Below are 19,342 nucleotides of genomic sequence, written 5' to 3'. Positions count from 1 at the left end.
GGGATCTGTCAAAATCTACTGGCTTAAAGAATATAAACAGAAGAAGGGATGAAGTAAAATTTCAAAAACTCATCCACTGCTACCTAGTGGTAGGTTACAAAATCAAAACGAATAGAAAATCGTAAAAAAAAGAAGAAAAATCCAATGTACAAAACAACCAAAGGAGTGGGGGGGATCTGTCAAAATCTACTGGCTTAAAGAATATAAACAGGAGAAGGGATGAAGTAAAATTTCAAAAACTCATCCACACTGCTAAAAGGAGCCAAAATTTTACGTAAGTTCCAAAGAAGATGTAAATAAAACCAAAAAATTTACACTACAGATAAAAAGGTTAGGAAAAGATTCAAAATAGATAAAAACAAACTAAAAATGTCAACCAAGTTGTAAGATGTAAAAATTCTAAACTCACCTACTAAAAGAAGGGCTAGAAAAAACATCAAAATTCCAAACAAATTTTCAAAGAGGTGCAAAAATTCAAATTCATCTACTACAAAAATCTTGGAGAAAAAAGAGAAAAGACCTACAATTCCACACAAATCTAAAAGGAGATGTAAAAATTCAAAATCCACTACAGAAGTACAAAATCAAAGTAAAAAAGGTGCCAGAAAAATCACAAAAATTGCACGCAGGTATTCCTACAAAATTTCAGCTTTCTAGGTGTTGTGGTTCTCGAGATAGAGCGATCAGTGTGTGAATATGAAATGTGAATGAGTGAATGGGTCTTGTTTTTATAATATAAGATTCTAGCAGGATCCTGAATCTTGTTCGAAATTTGAAAAGTCCTACAAGAGGTCCAGATTTTTGTAGGTTGTATGAAAAAAAAAGGTGTTAAAACTTCCGTTTCCCCTAGTAAAGTCTTTGTTTTTCGCAATACGGTTTGAAGTGTCTGAGGCATTGTTTGACCTATGTACCAATGTCTAAACATCTCACTTCAGTGATTAACTGATGAGTCATAACTATATGATTATAATGATTAGATTAACTAATGAATAACTAATAGGCAGAATATTGAAATGAGTAATCACTATAGAGGGTGTTTAAATAGCGCTGATCACGTTTAGTTCAGGGTCATACAGGTCATAGGGGCAGCAGTAATCAGTATCATAACCAAAGCTAACATAGATTCTAAACTTCAAACTCACAAATCATAAAATCATAAAACAATATGAACAGGTAGATTGGAATGACAGGTATCACACCAGTTGGGTCGACCCCAAATACCTCGCCCGGAATAGAACGCCTTCGATTAGGACTGAAGGATCATGGGGCATGCCTGCGGGGAGGACAAGGGAAATGCAATGGGTTAATATTGAGTCAGAATTACATCAAGCGATACTGCTTTAAAATGTGCATATTGTGCATTTTTCGGTAGTAAAATTGGACAGCATTAAACAGAAAAGAACCATCCATAAGGGGAATTTCCTTATGGATGGGACGGTCCTTTTCTGCTTAATGCTATCCAATTTTGTAAATCTTCAAAAATGGAAAATCAAGGATTCTTTAAAATGTGCATATTGTGCATTTTTCGGTAGTAAAATTGGACAGCATTAAACAGAAAAGAACCATCCATAAGGGGAATTTCCTTATAGATGGGACGGTCCTTTTCTGCTTAATTCTATCCAATGTTATAAATCTTCAAAAATGGAAAATCAAGGATTTAATCTAAAGATGACTAGTGTTTCAAAAGTACTCTACAACTCACGCTAAAAGGGGCCTACATGGGGCCTCTAATGACCCTATTGTTCCTAAAATCCAATATGTAAATTTGTTTTTCATGATTCCTAAGGTAGGTATAATTTCAACTGAGAAATGTTTACTTGGTAATACTTACACAGAACACACAATATCCGAAACGAAAGCATGGAAAAAGAAATCAGTTGGCTTTGCATTATTAAGTACTTGATAAAATAGCACCCAATTTAGGTAAAACACAAGTATTTACAGAAGTTATTTTTTCATTTATATTTATAAATAAAAAATAACTTCTGTAAACTTAAAAAAAAAAATAATTTTAACAATTTGCCAATACCTTAACCTCGATATTTTAACCCAATTTGACTTCTATACAAAATTTCAGAATACTCGTACGATTGTTTATTGTCTTTATTGTTAATTTATTTTGTAATCCTTTTGCGACAGTTCTCACCTTCTTTGTTTCGTCCTTTCTTCTTCCCACTCCCGTCTTTGTCCTGAAAAAAATACAAAAAATATGCTAAATGTCAGAAAGATGTGAAATGTAGAATATACATGGACGTAAAGAAACCATTTCATAAATAAATAGAAAGTTAAGAGGTTGTTGAGCCTTGAAAATCTGTGTCTTGCTGGATCAAAACGTTGTGATACATATTTGGTATCGAACAGGTCGTGGAGGTAAAAGGGAAAAAGGTACAAGCAAGTAGACACTTTTCAGGAAGAGGAAAAAATGATCCTTTAAAGCAGCAGCATTTCGCTGTGGAAGGCAAAAATACCTTGATAGAAGAAAAACTACCTAAAAAGGGGATAAAAAAAAATCTCAAATAATTCAATTCTAGAAAACATCAAATCGCTAGTGCTCCTGACTAGCAAAAATCAAAAAAATTTCTTTTTTTTTTTTCGAATGAGGCGCTTTAACATGTTAAATAATGTCGTTCGCGCCGGTCCAATACCTTAACCTCGATATTTTAACCCAATTTGACTTCTATACAAAATTTCAGAATACTCGTACGATTGTTTACTTATTGTCTTTATTGTTAATTTATTTTGTAATCCTTTTGCGACAGTTCTCACCTTCTTTGTTTCGTCCTTTCTTCTTTCCACTCCCGTCTTTGTCCTGAAAAAAATACAAACAATATGCTAAATGTCAGAGAGATGTGCAATGTAGAATATGCATGGACGTAAAGAAACCATTTCATAAATAAATTTGTGGAACAGAAAAATGGTGCTCTTATTTTTCTCCTTAATGTCATTCAGTAGAGGAGATTGGACATTTCAAAACAAAATGTGAAGTTCAAAGTGCAAGCAAAAACCAAACTGTGCTGAAATAGTGATGAAAATTGAAGTCATTCTTAATAACCATTATCATATTACTGAATGAAGTATATTGAAGCATCATAGAAAAGGTATGTGCCTAAATTAAGACGCCTCACAAGTTGTGAGTCACAAAATCTCTGATTTATGTGTGTAATTGGATGATTGGAAACAAGTGTATTTACAGTCCCTAGAGTACCTGAAACTCACTAGCAGGACGCAGTAGGATATAAGTTGCCAGTTGGATGGCAGGTAGAAGTCTACCAGGACGGGATCCAGGAAGGGGGATTTGCTAGGTGGCAGCGTCGGGGATGGAGGGCCTAGTCTGAGGCTCACATCCATGTCCTCACCACGAGAGGTGGAAGAGTTGCTTCTTTGGGAGGATTTGATTACTTGAAGACTTCGGTTCTTCTTTGATAAGAGGCTTTTCTTATTTAAGTTCGAGACGACGTTGTCCTTTGAAGCTGTTTTATTCTTCTTCTGACTAAACAAGTTACTGTGTTTTCGGAAATGATCTTTTTCAAAGAGTTGTAGTGACTGTTGTAGTTTAAGTGTTTAGGTACGTACTGAAATTTGGTTTCCCTTACATTTTTGAAAGGTGCAAATGACTATTAATCTAATAGCTATGTATTTATATATTTTGATATTTTTAATGGTGGGATTTCGAGATTAGCTAATTTCTTAGAAAAAAGTAGTTAAGGAAAATCAGAATTTTTCAGTAATTTTAATTTTGAGGTGAACAAAATCACCACGAATAAAATCATAATCGTCGTTGTGATTTGGATTGGAAACATAAATTCTATAATCCAACCTCGATATAAACTGTGTAATCTTCTGATCACATAGGTAGCAAGCGCGCGTTCAGGTTTCTTGTTATCACCACAGGAAACGAGGAAACCTGACTAGATTGGATCAGATACAAATATCTACTATCATGGACCTTAGCAACTTACCTATCATGACTAGATTAGGTCAGATTATTATCAGATATAAATAAAATGGTTAAAAAGCAAACCATTTGGTCCATGTTTAATACTAGATGTTGGGGTGTTAAATTAGCAGTCCAAGAACTCTATTTTTGCTATCACTTACCTACTAAACTCTTTGATTTTTTGAAAATACTAAATCAGTCCTAAATCCAAGTGAGAAGTATTGTGCCTTTTCCCGCCCATCGAATGAGATATACTACGGGATGGACATGCTACGACACAGACAATAGGACACGATACTAATTGACCAAACAAAGCGAGGTGTAAGATTTTCCTTGACAGTTTAGCGTTTTAGTTTGTTTGTTAGTCTGTCCGTCTGTCTGCTTGTCTGTCTGTCTCTCTGTTTGTTTAATAGTTAATAAGTGCTAACTTTCGAGAGTTAAATCAAAAGTTATTAAGTGCTAAGTTTCGAGAGTTAAATCAAAATTTGATTAAACCTGACAATAATGTTCATGAAGTGTTGGTTTTTGGACGTCATTAGGTGGTAGATCAAGGTGGTGGTCTACTAAGTGAGAGATCGTGGTTGCGAGTCTTTTTTGGGACAGAAAAATTGCCATAGAGGTGGATGCATTTTATTGATAGAATACTTATGTGTCATCAACATATTTCTAAACCCTTTCAAACTACTCATAAGATCATAATGTACTCCAAAGCATTATCTGAAAACTCCCTATACGCCCAACTCCTATTTCAATCAGAAAATCTTTACAATTATTTTCCATTCAATTATTTCAATTACATCCTCAATTTAATATAGCATGACCACATCATAACACTATTTTACATGTATTAAAATCAATATTAATAAGTACCTACCTATGTTATATATAAGTAACCAATGAAGAGGAAGAAGAACCATCTCCTTAGAGGTTGAAATCAGCCTAGGAGATGCTTTATTTGTACCTAATTATTCAAAAATAAAGAAATCTTATTCAAATTCAAATTCAATATAATGTAGCATGATGGAATTCATATGAATTCCATCATCCTGGATCAAATGATAAAACGAAGCAAGTTTTTTATTTTTGACTCTACGACTTTTCCTTTAGCTTGTCTGTTTGATCCAAAATAACTCTCGAACGGTTAAGTCCGATTTTGATGAAATTCGGCAGAAAGGTTCATCACACTTTATATGAGCAGAATAACCAATGGGACTTTTGGGGCCCTGTAGAGGGCCTTTTGTATGGCGTCAAGTAGCAGGGGTTTCTTGGAGGAGCTCCTCCACCCAACCACTTTGAGCTAAATTTCCTGTAAGGATGAGCCATTTATTTGGAAGTAAGTTCTGCAGAAGAGCTTCTTTGGTTGTGTGGGTCCGCAATATGAATAAAATTGTTGTATTTGTTACGAAGTAAGTGGGGGGTGAAATATTTCTCTCCAGCTTTCTAGGTGTTGTGGTTCTAGAGATAGAGCGATCAGTGTGTGAAATGTGAATGGATCTCGTTCTTATAATATAAGAAGATTTACATTACTATGAATGTATTAGATTTGGATACAAGCAGCAAAGAACCTTGTCTGGCTGAGGGACAGTATTAAACAGGGAGCAGACCAGCTTGGTCTGACTGGGGGGACTTTAAACAGAGAATATACGAGCCTGAATATTCCCTTGCTAAAGAACTAGCAAAAGATTGAGTGCGAAGGGCATCCACTCGTAAAATTTGTAGCCAAAACCAAACGTCCCCACAAAGCAATAACCCTAGTTGGAGTATGAATGATGAATCTCATTGGGCCTGGAGCTACTACAATTGAATGCTACTGATAAATAATCAGAGAACTCAATCACTGAATAGCCATTTCCGTTCCTTGCTACATCATCTGAATGACAATGCCTAATCCTTAAATTCAACTCTTTAATAGGCTCTCATTTTGTTGTCGACGGAAAGAGTAATAGGTACTCTAAGACTGTAAATACGTAAATAGTAGGAAGATAGGCACTCTAAAACGAAGATTAGTCTCAAATTTTTTTTGCGTCAACTTTAGCTTGAGATATTGGACATTGGTTGCGGAAAAGGCAAAAAAAAAAAAAAAAAAAGATAGAGGCAACTGTGATTTAAAGGTTACGGCACACTGCGCGTGACAACCTCATGTGGGAAAGAACTGTAACTGCCAAGGTCTTATCGTACCGAAAACGAAGGAAGACAGGTTAGGAGAAAGAAAGACCATTTGTACACGGGAAAAGGCGAAGAAAAAGAAGAAGACAAGCAGTAAAGAACCACATAGTGTATGTAGGTATATAGGTTCCAGATATACATATGAATGGAGATTTACATAGAAATAGCCATCTAATGATGTGGGTATAGACACCTCAAGATCACATTCAAACAACTTGGTAGACAGACCAACAAATCACCTTGATATTCAATGCAAAATTTTGAACAGAGATAAAATCCTTCTCAAGATTCAGACTAGGGACCTATTTCTCGAATATACTTTACAATCTATTAAGGCAACTTTATTCAAATGTTACGTAGGTAATACATAGCTAGGCTAGGTGTAATTTGATTATTTATTTTTTATTTCACTTATTTTGTAAAATTCTCGTTTTGTACTTAAAACACCGCACCGTATAGAAATCTTAGGAAATTAGTTATGAGGGGCATTCACACCTACAGACCTACACTATTTAGGTACCTACTCGTATTTGAAAGATAGTTTGGTAAGTGAAGAAAGAATTGAATACTGTTTTAGAATCAAATATAATCTGTGAGCTTCTAGCTTCTAGAAGTCACTAAAATAAAATTGGGAAAAAAAAATCCCTTATTTCACTGCACTGTCAAAAACTCGTTAAAACTCAAGTACCTAATACTCTCAATCTCTCATACATTACACTAATCCCACAATAAGGCACTTCAATTTCAATAGTTTGAACTCAATAAATACATTGGTCAACACACAAGTAAACAAAACCAACAAGAAAACTAACACAAATAAAAACACTAAGTACTTAGTGAATCTTGGCCAACACAAATAAAAACACAAGTTGATTAACACCTTAAAAAATTAATACAAATATTATACTTCACTAAACAGAAGACGAGCTTTTGTTTGACCAACACAAAACACTCATGTTCTGTTATTTATCACAAATTTGTAATTTCAACTTTATTTATTTACAAAACACAATAAACAACAGAAAATAGTCTGCCTTTTTCTTGAGTTAACTCAAATACATGTTCTACTCCTTCCCTCTGATGTATTGGACGGTACTCGAACTAGGTTCCTCTGTATCTAGGTCATAGTACAAAAGGATTCTGGTCCCTTAATGTGCCACTAGAACTCCGTCCTCCAAATATGTGTCTCACAGCACAAGAACTCTATCCCGCTAATGTGGCACTAGAACTTTATTCCTCCGATTCGGCAGTCTCTAGAACTCTTTTCCTCCTGACACAACGTACCTTAGCCTGATCATCAGCAACATGACAGCAAAAGTCGCTGTCCGTCCCTCTGATGTATTGGACGGTACTCGAACTGGGTTTCTCTGTATCTAGGTCATAGTACAAAAGGATTCTGGTCCCTTAATGTGCCACTAGAACTCCGTCCTTCAAATATGTATGTGTCTCACAGCACAAGAACTCTATCCCGCTAATGTGGCACTAGAACTTTATTCCTCCGATTTGGCAGTCTCTAGAACTCTGTTCCTCTGAGATGACACTCTTCACCGGAACTCAAACTCAGAAGAATGCATGAAAGAAGCACATAATGGCCAGCCTTTGGTAGACGAGAAAAAACAGCAGTTCCGACGACAGGGCAGAAATGGCCGGATCAAATAGGACCACGAGACCAAATGTGGCCGCGGTGTACACTAGCAGGACGCAGTAGGATATAAGTTGCCAGTTGGATGGCAGGTAGAAGTCTACCAGGACGGGATCCAGGAAGGGGGATTTGCTAAGTGGCAGCGTTGGGGATGGAGGGCCTAGTCTGAGGCTCACATCCATGTCCTCACCACGAGAGGTGGAAGAGTTGTTTCTTTGGGAGGATTTGATTACTTGAAGACTTCGGTTCTTCTTTGATAAGAGGGTTTTCTTATTTAAGTTCGAGACGACGTTGTCCTTTGAAGCTGTTTTATTCTTCTTCTGACTAAACAAGTTACTGTGTTCTCGGAAATGATTTTCTTCAGAGAGTTGTAGTGACTGTAGTAGTTTAAGTGTTTACGTACTGAAATTTGGTTTCCCTTACATTTTTGAAAGGTGCAAATGAGTTTTAGGTTTCAAGACTGTTAGCTCTTTATAATCTAATAGCTATGTATATTTTGATATTTTTAATGGTGGGATTTCGAGATTAGTTAATTTATTTGAAAAAAGTAGTTTAGAAAAATCAAAATTTTTCAGTAGTTTTAATTTTGTATAACAAATATACTACGGGATGGACATGCTACGACACAGACAATAGAAAAAAAAAAAAAAAAAAAAAAAATCCCTTATTTCACTGCACTCGTTAAAACTCAAGTACCTACTCTCAATCTCTCATACGTTACACTAATCCCACAATAAGGCACTTCAATTTCAATAGTTTGAACTCAATAAATACATTGGCCAACACACAAGTAAACAAAACTAACAAGAAAACTAACACAAATAAAAACACTAAGTACTTAGTGAATCTTGACCAACACAAATAAAAACACAAGTTGATTAACACCTTAAAAAATTAATACAAATATTATACTTCATTAAACAGAGCTTTTGTTTAACCAACACAAAACACTCATGTTCTTTTATGTATCACAAATTTGTAATTTCAACTTTATTTATTTACAAAACACAATGAACAACAGAAATTAGTCTGCCTTTTTCTTCAGTTAACTCAAATACATGTTCGACAATAGGAGAGTCTAATATAGCAGTTGTTTTGAATCTGATTTGCTTCTTAACCATTCATGTCATGGACAGGATGAGGAATGATCTTTACAAGGAATTAACAACAGATAACGTAACACAACAGATAGTGGCAGAGAGGCAGAGGAGATTATAAATGCAACAGACTCATCAACAGACAACGTAATAATCTACCAAGATAACCCACTATCAAATAACAAATAGAAATTACAAGAGTGCCTATGTAACTGACTACTGAAGTACTGAATGAAACACTAGTCATTGAAATTAATAAATAAGCGATTAAAAAAAAATAGCAACACTTTTATTTCCTTATTTCCTCCAAGCGTACTAGAAAACTAGAGACTCGTGGAAAACCTGCTTCAACAGTTAGAGAACAGTTAAGGCAAATGGTGCAACAAAAGAAAACACAAGATAATAATAGAATAAAAGAAGATTGCAATATTGAAGCAATGAGAAAAAAATACAGCAGGATAGAAATAAGCAATTGAAACAATCATCCTCACCAGAGCGTGTTGCCAAAAAACTTACTTTCTGAAAAGGAAACGACACGTTGGTGGTGTGTTGAACAACTTCCTATTGTAGAAAACGAAACTGCACTTGGGATTACACAAAACGGTGACAAAATTGGAAATAGACTAAATAGCAATGAAGCAACTCTTTTTGGAAATGTAATCACACAAAATACCATCGAAAAAAAAGACGAACTCACACAAGATCTACGCAGATCTGATTCTAATCAATGGCAACTTATCAATATGGAATTATAGATTCGGAAAAACAGATACAGATTACGTAGGAACGCCAATACTGGGCGAAGGAGGGGTATTTTAGCCATAGTTATAATAGCTATATGGTATTGAGGAGAGCAAGAGAGTGGAAAAATCGTGAGAGGCGTGACAGAAACACAGAATATCTATACCGATAATTTATATCTGAAACAACACGACGACAAGTGTTCCAACAAATGTGCATTGCTGATGCCCGGTCTTCTCACTTCTGCATAGGTACCTACCGACTTGTCACAATATTTTGTTTCCAAATCAATATGCGTGTATCAATAGTCTAATCAATATAGCAATGTTGTAATTTATGAAACTAGAACCTTGGTGGTGTAGTGGTTAGCGTGGTGGACTTCGAATTTGACGGTTGGTGGTTCGAGTCCCAGTCGAGCCATGAAATTTTTCGAGGTGTATACATTGGGAAATGCTGATAGTGACAAGCATTCATCATACTTAAGGTCAGGCACTCAGACCGTCTGACAGGCAGTCGGAAAGTGTGTGGCTGGAAAAGTTTCAGACCTAGATCTGACAGACCGTTCTTCTATTCTATTCTAGCAGGATCCTGAATCTTGTTTGAAATTTGAAAAGTCCTACAAAAGGTCCAAATTTTTGTAGGTTGTATGAAAGAAAAGGTGTTAACAACCTGCATTGTTTGACCTATGTACCAATGTCTAAACATCTCACTTCAGTGATTAACTGATGAGTCATAACTATATGATTATAATGATTAGATTAACTAATGAATAACTAATAGGCAGAATATTGAAATGAGTAATCATAATCACTATACAGGGTGTTTAAATAGCGCTGATCACGTTTAGTTCAGGGTCATACAGGTCATAGGGGCAGCAGTATCATAACCAAAGCTAACATAGATTCTGAACTTCAAACTCACAAATCATAAAATTATGAAACAATATGAACATATAGATTGGAATGACAGGTATAAAAAAAAGTGTTTTTATTTCGTAGCAATAAAACAACTACTACATTAGACTCGTATGGTTACTGATGAGTCATAACTATATGATTATAATGATTAGATTAACTAATGAATAACTAATAGGCAGAATATTGAAATGAGTAATCACTATACAGGGTGTTAAAATAGCGCTGATCACGTTTAGTACAGGGTCATACAGGTCATAGGGGCAACAGTATCATAACCAAAGCTAACATCAAACTCACAAATCCTAAAATCATGAAACAATATAAACATACAGATTGGAATGACAGGCATAAAAAAAGTGTTTTCATTTCGTAGCAATAAAATAAAACAACTGCTACATTAGACTCGTATGGTCTGTGTCGTAGCATGCCCATCCCGTAGTATGCCTCTCATCAGATGGCCTTAAAGCTACAAAAAACCTTAAAGCTTCAAAACGAAAAATAATGTGATCCTAAAAATAAAACAAAACAAAGTTCCAAAAGACTCCAAACTTCAAATTCACAGATAATAAAATCATAAAACAATATGAACATACAGAGATTGGAATGACAGACATAGTCGACTTAAAGCTTCAAATGTGATCCTAAAAACAAAACAAAGTTACCATAAACTCCAAACTCACGGATCATAAAATCATGAAACAATATGAACATACAGATTGGAATGACAGGCATAAAAAAAGTGTTTTTACTTCGTAGCAATAAAACAACTGCTACATTAGACTCGTATGGTCTGTGTCATAGCATGCCCATCCCGTAGTATGCCTCTCATCAGATGGCCTTAAAGCTACAAAAAACCTTAAAGCTTCAAAACGAAAAATAATGTGATCCTAAAAATAAAACAAAACAAAGTTCCAAAAGACTCCAAACTTCAAATTCACAGATAATAAAATCATAAAACAATATGAACATACAGAGATTGGAATGACAGACATAGTCGACTTAAAGCTTCAAATGTGATCCTAAAAACAAAACAAAGTTACCATAAACTCCAAACTCACGGATCATAAAATCATGAAACAATATGAACATACAGATTGGAATGACAGGCATAAAAAAAGTGTTTTTACTTCGTAGCAATAAAACAACTGCTACATTAGACTCGTATGGTCTGTGTCATAGCATGCCCATCCCGTAGTATGCCTCTCATCAGATGGCCTTAAAGCTACAAAAAACCTTAAAGCTTCAAAACGAAAAATAATGTGATCCTAAAAATAAAACAAAACAAAGTTCCAAAAGACTCCAAACTTCAAATTCACAGATAATAAAATCATAAAACAATATGTGAACATACAGAGATTGGAATGACAGGTATAGTCGACTTAAAGCTTCAAATGTGATCCTAAAAACAAAACAAAGTTGCCATAGACTCCAAACTCACGGATCATAAAATGAAACTCTATGAACATGCAGAGAAAGATTATGAAACAATGCCTGCGGCGCGGCGCAGACCAATTCCAATCCCAGACAGACCACAACTTGATGGATTAAACTACTGACCTAGACACCCATAGCAGAGAACAGAGAACAAGTTCAGAGATTTGAACAACCAGATATTTATAAGATAGGTACAATGTACCTATCTACATTAGACATACGATTATATGTAGATATACATTTACATTACTATGAATGTATTAGATTTGGATACAAGCAGTAAAGAACCTTGTCTGGCTGAGGGACAGTATTAAACAGGGAGCAGACCAGCTTGGTCTGACTGGGGGAACTTTAAACAGAGAGTATACGAGCCTGAATATTCCCTTGCTTAAAGAACTAGCAAAAGGTTGAGTGCGAAGGGCATCCACTCGTAGAATTTGTAGCCAGAACCAAACGTCCCCACAAAGCAATCACCCTAGTTAGGGCCGATTGAGAGGCTGACGAAAAACGCCGACCCCGTCTGAACACGGGAAAAGGCGAAAAAAAAAAAATGAAGGGGCGGCAGAAAAACACGCCCCCCCCTTAAAAACGGGAAAAAAAAGGAAAAAAAAAAAAAAAAAAAAAAAAAAAGATAGAGGGAACTATGATTTAAAGGTTACGGCACATTGCGCGTGACAACCTCATGGGAAAGAACTTGAACTGCCAAGGTCTTATCGTACCGAAAGCGAAGGAAGACAGGTTAGGAGAAAGAAAGACCATTTGTACACGGGAAAAGGTGAAGAAAAAGAAGAAGACAAGCAGTAAAGAACCACATAGTGTATGTGGCTATATAGGTTCCAGATATACATATGAATGGAGATTTAGATAGAAATACCCATCTATAAATGGAAGTGTTTGCATCCACAGGAAGTTCTGCAGAAGAAAATCCAAGCGATGTTGTCCCAAATGAGGAATTACAAACTACTGGCAGCTCTCAGGAAAACTTGAATCAGAATATTGAGGAAACAGGTAATCCTGAAGACAGTGGCTCCGTATCAAGTATTCCAGCGGTAGAAGACCAAAATATATCCAATAATAACGGTCAAAAGGAAGAAAACCCTGAGGCAAATCCTCAAAATACTGAAAGCCCTCAAGAGAACATAGGAGAAACTGGCAATCAACCGAGAGAACATCAGTTAGATCAATTAAACGAGGGAAACAATGAACCATTCACAACCACAAATAAAATAACACAATCAGCCGATTTTCTTCAGTTAACAGTAACACAAACGCTCTTTTTCACTTTACACAACAATTTTCTTGATTTTCTTGAGTTAATACAAATGGACGTTACTTTTCACTACAAATAAATGAAATCTCTCACTTTACACAACAATTTTCTCGATTTTGTTGAGTTAATATACAAATGGACGTTACTTTTCACTACAACTAAATGAAATCTGGTAACTACACACTCGTGTAGAGGATGAGTGCACTCAGAAACAAAGACTGATGTGATTAGGAGAGTAGCACTAGAGTTAGTAGAGAGGTAATAGGAGAAGACTGGAGTGCTATAGTATAGTATAGAGAGAGGTTACGTAAAAACTAAATGGACTAGCAAGAGAGGAAACATGGGGCAAAAACAAACGATAAGTACTATGATAATGTGATGGTACTGAGATGAATTGGTGCAATAAATCAAGGAATCATCCACGATACTAATTGACCAAACAAAGCGAGGTGTAAGATTTTCCTTGACAGTTTAGCGTTTTAGTTTGTTTGTTAGTCTGTCCGTCTGTGTGCTTGTCTGTCTGTCTCTCTGTTTGTTTGATTTGACAGTTTAGCGTTTTAGTTTGTTTGTTAGTCTGTCCGTCTGTGTGCTTGTCTGTCTGTCTCTCTGTTTGTTTGATAGTTATTAAGAGCTAAGTTTCGAGAGTTACATCAAAATTTGATTAAACCTGACAATAATATGTTCATGAAGTGTTGGTTTTTGGACTTCATTAGGTGGTAGATCAAGGTGGTGGTCTACTAAATGAGAGATCGTGGTTGCGAGTCTTTTTTGGGACAGAAAAATTGCCATAGAGGTGGATGCATTTTATTGATAGAATACTTATGTGTCAACATATTTCTAAACCCTTTCAAACTACTCATAAGATCATAATGCACTCCAAAGCATTATCTGAAAACTCCCTATACGCCCAACTCCTATAATTCCTATATGATTCAATCAGAAATCTTTACAATTATTTTCTATTCAATTATTTCAATTACATCCTCAATATAATGTAGCATGACCTCGTCATAACCCATGAACATATCTGCGGACCATCTCATAAACATTTCGATGATCAATCCCATTAACCTAACAGCCATCCAGCCCATTTATAAAACAACCCCCCATCCCATAAACATAACGACTCTCCATCCGATAACGACTGTAAACCTATTAAACATAACAAGCACTCTGTACACAACGCCCTCAACAAAACAGACGACCACGGCAATAACAAGAAAAATCGTGACGAGGAAATACGAAAACATGAAGAGCCGAAACTATTCGTCCATCGTACTGCAGATCTGCTCACAGGAATACTCCAAGATGGCAACGGACTACCAGAAAGTGTGGCAGATGAACCTGCCAGAAGGGACACCAATGGGTAAACCAAATGGAGGCAGTGGTGTGGAGATAAATCACAATATGCCTCATCCTGAGGTAACCATCAGCATCAGTGGACATGGAACCTGCCAGAAGGGACACCAATGGGGAAACCAAATGGAGGCAGTGGTGTGGAGATAAATCACAATATGCCTCATCCTGAGGTAACCAACAGTGGACATGGTAAACCAAACACTGGGAGTGATAAACCACATAATGTAGTTGATGGTGTACCCTCACAGCACATGGAAAAAGAACCAACGGAGAAGAAACATATGAACATACAGAGAAAGATTATGAAACAATGCCTGCGGCGCGGCGCAGACCAATTCCAATCCCAGACAGACCACAACTTGATGGATTAAAATTAAACTACTGACCTAGACACCAAGACACCTATAGAACAAGTTTAGGGATTTGGACAACCAGATCCAAGATATACCTAAATTAGACATATGTGATATGTAGTTCTAAATACATTTACATACTATGAATGTATATTTGGATACAAGCAGTAAAGAACCACATAAATGAGGGTATATAGGTCCCAGATATGCATAATATGCATATGAATGGAGATTTACATACAAGCAAATACCCATCTAACGATATAGGTAAATAGGTACCTCAAGATCACATTCAAACAACTTGGTAGACAGACCAACAAATCACCTTGATATTCAATGCAAAATTTTGAACAGAGATAAAATCCTTCTCAAGATTCAAACTAGGGACCTATTTCTCGAATATACTTTACAATCTATTAAGGCAACTTTATTCGAATGTTACGTAGGTAATACATAGCTAGGCTAGGTGTAATTTGATTAGGTATTTATTTTTTATTTCACTTATTTTGTAAATCTCTCGTTTTGTACTTAAAACACCGCACCGTATAGAAATTTTAGGAAAAATTAGTTATGAGGGGCATTCACAGCTACAGACCTACACTATTTAGATACCTACTCATATTTGAAAGATAGTTTGGTAAGTGAAGAAAGAATTGAATACTGTTTTAGAATCAGATTGACACAACGTACCTTAGCCTGATCATCAGCAACATGACAGCAAAAGTCGCTGTCCGTCCCTCTGATGTATTGGACGGTACTCGAACTAGGTTCCTCTGTATCTAGGTCATAGTACAAAAGGATTCTGGTCCCTTAATGTGGCACAAGAACTCCGTCCTCCAAATATGTGTCTCACAGCACAAGAACTTTATCCCGCTAATGTGGCACTAGAACTTTATTCCTCCGATTCGGCAGTCTCTAGAACTCTGTTCCTCTATTTTAAAAAAAAACGGAAAAAAAAAAAAAAAAAAAAAAAAAAATCCCTTATTTCACTGCACTCGTTAAAACTCAAGTACCTACTCTCAATCTCTCATACATTACACTAATCCCACAATAAGGCACTTCAATTTCAATAGTTTGAACTCAATAAATACACTGGCCAAACACAAGTAAACAAAACTAACAAGAAAACTAACACAAATAAAAACACAAGTTGATTAACACCTTAAAAAATTAATACAAATATTATACTTCATTAAACAGAAGACGAGCTTTTGTTTAACCAACACAAAACACTCATGTTCTTTTATGTATCACAAATTTGTTATTTCAACTTTATTTATTTACAAAACACAATAAACAACAGAACATAGTTTGCCTTTTTCTTCAGTTAACTCAAATAGGTATATGTTTTATTTCACAACCACAAATAAAATAACACAATCAGCCGATTTTCTTCAGTTAACAGTAACACAAACGCTCTTTTTCACTTTACACAACAATTTTCTCGATTTTGTTGAGTTAATAACATAGGAGAAACTGGCAATCAACCGAGAGAACATCAGTTAGATCAATTAAACGAGGGAAACAATGAACCAGCTACTGAAGGAAATATGGAACATGTAACTGAAGGAAATAATGAAATAAATAATGACCAAGTTACTCCAGGAAATAAGGAACAAGTCTCGGAAGGGAATAATGAACCAGCTACTGAAGGATATAATAATGAACCAGTTACTGAAGGGTATAATGACCAAGGTAATCCAGGAAATAATGAACATACCTCTGAAGGATATAATAATGAACAAGTCACTGAAGGATATAATGACCAAGGTAATCCAGGAAATAATGAACATGCCTCTCAAGGATATAATAATGAACAAGTCACTGAAGGGTATAATGACCAAGGTAATCCAGGAAATAATGAACACCCCTCTGAAGGATATAATAATGAACAAGTTACAGAAGGATATAATGAACACGTCTCTGAATTAAATAATGAGCAAGCTACAGAGGGATATAATAATGAACAAGTCAGTGAAGGATATAATGACCAAGGTAATCCAGGAAATAGTGAACACGCCTCTGAAGGATATAATGAACAAGTCACGGAAGGATATAATAATGAACAAGTCACTGAAGGATATAATAATGAACAAGTCACTGAAGGATATAATAATGAACACGCCTCTGAAGGATATAATGAACACGCCTCTGAAGGAAATAATGAACACGCCTCTGAAGGAAATGAACAAGTCACTGAAGGATATAATAATGAGCCAGCTACTGAAGGATATAATGACCAAGGTAATCCAGGAAATAATGAACACGTCTCTGAATTAAATAATGAGAAAGTTACAGAGGGATATAATAATGAACAAGTCAGTGAAGGATATAATGACCAAGGTAATCCAGGAAATAATGAACATGCCTCTGAAGGATATAATGAACAAGTCACTGAAGGATATAACAATGAACAAGTCACTGAAGGATATAATAATGAACAACTCACTGAAGGAAATAATGAACAAGTTACTGAAGGAAATAATGAACACGCCTCTGAAGGAAATGAACAAGTCACCGAAGGATATAATAATGAGTCAGCTACTGAAGGATATAATGACCAAGGTAATCCAGGAAATAATGAACACGCCTCCGAAGGATATAACAATGAACAAGCCACTGAAGGATATAATGACCAAGTTACTGGAGGAAATAATGAACAAGTTAATTCAGAAAATAATGAGCAAGCCACAGAAGGAAATAATGAACAAGTCTCGGAAGGATACAATGACCAAGTTACAACTCAGCCTGGATAATAATGAACAAGTCAGTGAAGGATATAATGACCAAGGTAATCCAGGAAATAATGAACACGCCTCTGAAGGATATAATGAACAAGTCACTGAAGGATATAATAATGAACAAGTCACTGAAGGATATAATAATGAACAACTCACTGAAGGAAATAATGAACACGCTTCTGAAAGAAATGAACAAGTCACTGAAGGATATAATAATGAGCTGGCTACTGAAGGATATAATGACCAAGGTAATCCAGGAAATAATGAACACGTCTCTGAATTAAATAATGAGCAAGTTACAGAGGGATATAACAATGAACAAGTCACTGAAGGATATAATAATGAGCTGGCTACTGAAGGATATAATGACCAAGGTAATCCAGGAAATAATGAACACGTCTCTGAATTAAATAATGAGCAAGTTACAGAGGGATATAACAATGAACACATCACTGAAGGATATAATGACCAAGTTACTGGAGGAAATAATGAACAAGTTAATTCAGAAAATAATGAGCAAGCCACAGAAGGAAATAAAGAAGGATACAATGACCAAGTTACAACTCAGCCTGTGAATGACGAAGTAGAACCGGTAAATTCAGATGTGACAAATAATGAACACCCTGATCTAACACCAGAGCCAGGATCTCTCGATGTGACTGCGAACCCCGATGAAGGAGCTACTATACAAGACCTTGAAAATGCTCAGAATACTGGAATACCAGATAATACACAAGACAATCCACTCGAACTTTTCTTATGGACCAAAACACTACTGACCAAATTGGACAAACCAATCAGGAACAATGGAAAAACAAAGAAAAGGTGTCATGAAACCCCCGAAGATCCAACGGGGTTCAAAAGTAAAACGGATACAGGAAAACCAAATAAGGAAGAAAAAAGTGATGCAAACATTGAAAATGTACACAACGGTAATGAAGGATTGAACAAACAGGACAATAACCTAAAATGTACGACACTGGGCTCTACAAATGACGAATGAAAACCAAACCCCTACGACTCGAAAAATAAGCCCATTTCATTTGGTGACGAAGTAAGATCAGGAGTTCGAACAGCTAACTAAAACTGTAAACCACTAGAAAACTGCAAACCAGATAACCTGCATTTGACTCGGACTTTTAAGGGAGTAGCTTTTGAAAAGCAGCGATAGATTTCATGAACTAGATACTCAGTTAACGTAACATTGCATCACGATGGAATTTCCAGTTCGCTTCAGATGGACTTTACTTTGGATATTGGTGTGCCATTTTGAAGCTATTTATGTAAGTACCCATTTACATAATATGGTCAACAATTTCAACGGTGCGTTTTTCTGGTAGCAGAATAAGTGCTCGGCGTAGAATGCAATTAGGTAAATCCTGACGAAACTGTGACATCTCCATCAAATGGTAATGGATCTGAACAAGTCAGTGAAGGTGCGAATAATCTTAATGAAACTGCAAATGCAGAAAATAGCACACCAAAGGTTCAACATAACGGTGAAAACTCAGCAGTATTACCAACAGAACAAAACAGAGATAACTTACAAAATGGACAAGAGGAAGTCACACTATCTCCTACCTACAAGCAAGTGATAGAACGACTAGTTGGCGTTCTAAACTATGAAGATGACGTTGCGCTTATCCTGTTACAAAGGAAAAGCATGTCGAAGTCTGGTTGCTAAT

The 19,342-nt window shown here is 35.8% G+C and overlaps 1 protein-coding gene and 2 long non-coding RNA genes across 3 annotated transcripts; 1 reads left to right on the top strand and 2 right to left on the bottom strand.

Moving 5' to 3' along the window:
• Positions 1 to 1,194: 1,194 nt before the first annotated feature.
• LOC103524347 lies at positions 1,195 to 10,145 on the bottom strand. The gene is made up of 3 exons (XR_003395717.1): positions 9,359 to 10,145; positions 2,767 to 2,809; positions 1,195 to 1,273 (listed from the first exon to the last, which is right to left on the bottom strand). It is a non-coding gene; the product is annotated as an uncharacterized LOC103524347 (long non-coding RNA).
• Positions 3,288 to 4,221, bottom strand: LOC113473942. The gene is made up of 2 exons (XR_003395719.1): positions 3,960 to 4,221; positions 3,288 to 3,572 (listed from the first exon to the last, which is right to left on the bottom strand). It is a non-coding gene; the product is annotated as an uncharacterized LOC113473942 (long non-coding RNA).
• A 2,682-nt stretch (positions 10,146 to 12,827) lies between the features above and the next one.
• Positions 12,828 to 18,660, top strand: LOC103524357 (uncharacterized protein DDB_G0290685-like). Its single transcript, XM_017449574.2, is given in 3 exon segments — positions 12,828 to 13,073; positions 16,383 to 17,669; positions 17,671 to 18,660. Coding segments are annotated over 2 exon segments (2,193 nt in total). The 5' UTR covers positions 12,828 to 13,073; positions 16,383 to 16,466.
• Positions 18,661 to 19,342: the final 682 nt, after the last annotated feature.

Source organism: Diaphorina citri, unplaced genomic scaffold (genome assembly GCF_000475195.1).
Source record: "Diaphorina citri unplaced genomic scaffold, Diaci psyllid genome assembly version 1.1 scaffold95, whole genome shotgun sequence".
Classification (NCBI taxonomy): domain Eukaryota; kingdom Metazoa; phylum Arthropoda; class Insecta; order Hemiptera; family Psyllidae; genus Diaphorina; species Diaphorina citri.
The sequence above is the reverse complement of the archived record's forward strand: the minus strand, read 5'-3'. Positions and strand labels throughout refer to the sequence as shown.